Source organism: Rhinopithecus bieti, unplaced genomic scaffold, assembly GCF_001698545.2.
Source record: "Rhinopithecus bieti isolate Rb0 unplaced genomic scaffold, ASM169854v2 scaffold_31527, whole genome shotgun sequence".
Lineage (NCBI taxonomy): Eukaryota > Metazoa > Chordata > Mammalia > Primates > Cercopithecidae > Rhinopithecus > Rhinopithecus bieti.
The window spans coordinates 1,036,037-1,040,465 of NW_016813959.1; the positions used below are offsets into that span (position 1 = coordinate 1,036,037).

General features: G+C 39.4%; 1 protein-coding gene across 4 annotated transcripts in view; it reads right to left on the reverse strand.

Moving 5' to 3' along the window:
* Positions 1–4,429, reverse strand: part of PAICS (phosphoribosylaminoimidazole carboxylase and phosphoribosylaminoimidazolesuccinocarboxamide synthase) — a 34,487-nt gene that overhangs the window by 6,857 nt on the left and 23,201 nt on the right. For all 4 annotated transcript variants that reach the window (XM_017849229.1, XM_017849228.1, XM_017849230.1 and 1 more), the window contains 2 exons: positions 2,847–3,027; positions 1,117–1,275 (listed from right to left, as the gene is read on the reverse strand). In XM_017849229.1, coding sequence (XP_017704718.1) covers positions 1,117–1,275; positions 2,847–3,027 — 340 coding nt within the window. The remainder of the gene's footprint in view (positions 1–1,116; positions 1,276–2,846; positions 3,028–4,429) is intronic.

Consider the following 4,429-nt stretch of genomic DNA (forward strand, 5'->3'; position numbering starts at 1 on the left):
AAAAAAAAAAAAAAAAGAATAAAATTTTATTCTCTCTACAGAAGTAACACGATCACATTTACTTTTAAAAAAAACTCAATACTATGAATTCTTGGGAAAAAAAAATCCAAACTTGATTTTATTACAGATCTCACCATCAGTTTATAGAAAATATAGGGAATGGAAGAGCATGTTTACCACCACCTAGAAATGTAAAAAGCCAAATCCAAAACGCAGAAAATTCTATCGAAAAAATGAAAGGGAAGAAGGGAGGATGAATTGTTATGTATTAAAAAAATTAAGAGGTTATCAACTAAATGCAATATAAGGACTGTGGTGGATCTGAACAAACAGATGAGACAATTAGAAAACTTGGACACCAACTAAAAATTGTATCTTAAGAAATTACCACTACTCTTTCTTAGGTGTGAATATGCTATTGAAACTGTGTCCCCAAGAGTTAAAAGACACCAACAACTAACAGAAATTCTTGAGTTTGCAGAATGGTAGATTAAACAATATGGCCAACTAAAGTCTGCACAGAACCAGCTGACTGATGTCACAGGCCCAATTTCCACCACATTTCATTCTAACTCCCCCAAATTTACACACACGATCCATGAAATAACATGAAGAGATAACTGCACATGCCCAAGGACTTTCTAGATCTCCCTTTTCCTTCCACCAATCACCTACTAATCCCAGAATCTATCCCCTAAACTTTTTCGAGTAAGATTACTGCCATAAAGCCAGCACAGGGGGACAGATTTGAGCTGGACTCATGTGTCCTTACTGGTCAACTTGAAAGAGGAAGCCTTTCTTTCTCAAAAACCTGGTGGCTTAGACAGTACCGGTTTCTAATGCATCAGAAGTGGGCCCCTTTTGTTCTGTAACAATATCATGATTATGATTTAAAAACTAGAGCCCGTATTACTTAAACGTATAATTAAGTATAAATTACTATAATGTCTAAGTTCTGCTTTAAAATAATCCAGCAGGAGATGGCTATAGACACAAGATGTTAATTGCTGAAGCTAGGTCATGGGTACATGAGATTTTATTATGCTATTCTGTCTACTGTTGTGCATCTGTTAAATGCTTGTAATGAACAGTTTTTAAAAATTCAATGTATCTTACCACTGGGCAGTCGAAGAGAAGACCACACATCCTGAGCTCCCCAGTCTGGTGTGAGGGGAGGACAGCTGATAACTGGATATGCAGTGTTCCCAGACATCACTGGTCCCAAACCATTACTTCTGCCTGCCACTGCCACAAATACAGTAGGAATGCCATCCCCTAGGGAAATAACAAGTTTATAATTATGCTAAACATTCAAAAGAGATTTAAAGACAGGGTTTTTTTTTTGGGGGGGGGGGTTTAAGGCCTATATGTTTTAATGACTTGAGGTCCTTGAATAGTCTTCTCTGAAAAAACATAAAAGACACTATTATTACACATATATTCAAAATATAAGGTTACTCTGCCACTTACTGTAAGTCAAGTAATAAAGGAGCTGGAATAGGTTTGGCTGTTTTTGGGATCTACATTATAAAGGGGATAGCAGGGTGTTAGTGAGGGAATAGCTCATAGGCTTCTTCTATTGCTGCGTAGGCTGGCCAAAGTGAAGAATGACACCATCTGAACAGGTGTCTTTCCTGACTGGGTGGTCCCTCAACCGGTGCAGGGAGACCAGTTAATATAGACTACGGGTTTAGGGACACGTCTTGAAGCAAGAGTTGAAGGAAAGTTTAATTAATATAGTGTCCCCAAATTTTTAAGGCCCTTTGATAAATTTTTTAACATAATCTCTTAAGCAATTCATTCTTTGATAAATTTATAAATTATCCTTGTTTGTTTCCTAAAGCAGAGATTTCTAACCTAGAATCCAAAATTACATGTATTTGCAATTCTCTGAAAAGAGTTCTAGAATTCATTAGCTATCAAAGGAGTCTTGAGTTCCCCCAACCTCCCGCTTTTCCCAAATTAGTAACTACACTTCCATAGCAACGACCTGTAGATGAAATACTCAATAAACTTTTTTTTCCAGTTGAGAAACATTTGGTTGTAAACCCAGGACTCCACTATTTTAGATCACTGCTATACCATTATTTTTTATGTACTGTATTCTGAAACTATTCCTTACTTTCCTATCTGACTGCCTCCCAGGAAAGGGTGGCAATTTAAAGATTCGCAGGAGAACCTGCTGTTTCAACCGTCCACCTCCTGTAACTGTGGGGGCCTATTTTGTATTGGAGCATATTAGAAGCAATGCTCCAGGGCCTTCTTACCAGGTAAGGATGGCAGAGGTTCTCATCATTCTAGTCTTTGTTTTCTTTTCATACTTGCATTTTTAATTCTTTCTCCCTGCTCCTTTCTTTTCTAAGCTCCTAGAGTACCTTAAGCTCTCTGGAGGTGAGCATTAAGAAAGAAAGCCTAGTAGCTGGCGGTGATGGCTCATGCCTGTAATCCCAGCACTTGGGGAGGCCAAGGTGGTTGGATCATGAGGTCAGGAGATCAAGACCATCCTGGCTAACACGGTGAAACCCCGTCTCTATTAAAAATACAAAAAATTAGCCGGGCGTGGTGGCAGACGCCTGTAGTCCCAGCTACCCAGGAGGCTGAGGCAGGAGAATGGCGTGAACCTGGGAGGTGGAGCTTGCAGTGAGCTGAGATGGCGCCACTGCAACTCCAGCCTGGGCGACAGAGCGAGATGCCGTCTCAAAAAAAAAAGAAAAAAAGAAAGCCTAGTATATCATGTGTTTTTCCCTTAGAAAAGTGACAAAGCTCTTTTTCAGCATTATTAAAGTGTGTAATTTCTTTTAGCAATATCAGAAATACCTGAAATGTCCATATTACTTGTGGTTTACCTTCATACTCAGCTTTAATCCTCAGGGTTTCATCTGGTCCTTTATGCGCAGATGTTACTCGAAGTTCACATGGAATGCCAAAATTTCCACAGGCCTTCTTGATTTTTTCACAGTGACCAAGATCAGAAGTAGAGCCCATCAACACTACAACCCTGCACTTACTTTCTGATTTCAACAGCAACTGAAGAAAAAATACATGGATATGAAAAGAATATAAAAACAAAAATGAATAAATGAGCTAGAGTTTGTAGTGAAATTACATCTGGGCACAATATTTTCTTTCTTAACAGATCAAATTTAAGACAGAGACAAACAGAACAAAAAGACAGGATTTATTTTTTAAAATAATCTCAATATATAAAGGAAAGTGGTCTTCATCATTAAGACCTAAAGAATTCAATTTTTATGAGACAAATTATGTTTATTTAAAATAAACAGTAAAGATACTCAAACTCTTTTAATTAATATTCAGGAAATTATAATACAAAATATTTCATCCTAAGACCTTTAGTGCACTTTGTTTAATGGATGCTTTTCTTTTCTAAGCTCCTAGAGTACCTTAAGCTCTTTGGAGGTGAGTATTAAGAAAGCCTAGTGGCCAGCAGTGACGGCTCACGCCTATAATCCCAGCATTTTGGGAGGCCAAGGCAGACTTCTGATTAGCCAAATCAGAAGTCATGTTCTAAGTCTTTGTAAGTTAATTGCTTGGAACTCAAAATATATATATTCCTTTGAGAATAATGTTCTCAAATATGATTACGACCCTCGCATAATCACAAACCCCATTCAACTCCCAGAATTAGAGTAATACCATAAAACTTAAAAGTAATATTTAAAGCCACACAGAGTTCCATCCATCCCATGCTAATAGAACTCTGAGTAGCAGTGGAGGTGAGCAGGAAATATAAGGTTTCTCCTGCGGGGTAGGGAGGAGACAGATTCCAGGTTTCCCCAACAGGATCTGGGAGGTGTGTATTGGCCAGCTTAACAGCAGGGAGTTCCAGTATACTAGTAAGGATTGCCCAGCTAATACATTTCCTAAAAGTGTTCCCCACTTTCAAAGTCACTGAAAAGCCGGGCGCGGTGGCTCACGCCTATAATCCCATCACTTTGGGAGGCTGAGGCAGGCGGATCACGAGGTCAGGAGATCAAGACCATCCTGGTTAACACGGTGAAACCCCATCTCTACTAAAAATACAAAAAATTAGCCGGGCGTGGTGGCGGGCGCCTGTAGTCCCAGCTACTCAGGAGGCTGAGCCAGGAGAATGGCATGAACCTGGGAGGCGGAGCTTGCAGTGAGCTGAGATCCGGCCACTGCACTCCAGCCTGGGTGACAGGGCGAGACTGTGTCTCTAAAATAAAATAAAATAAAATAAAATAAATAAAATAAAATAAAATAAAACAAAGTCACTGAAGAGAAAACGAAACACCACATATTCACACTCATAAGTGGGAGTTGAACACTGAAAACACATGGACACAGGGAGGGGAACAACACAAACCGGGGCCTCTTGCAGGGTGGGGAACAACGGGAGGGAGAGTATTAGGACAAATACCTAATATATATGGGGCTTAAAACCTAG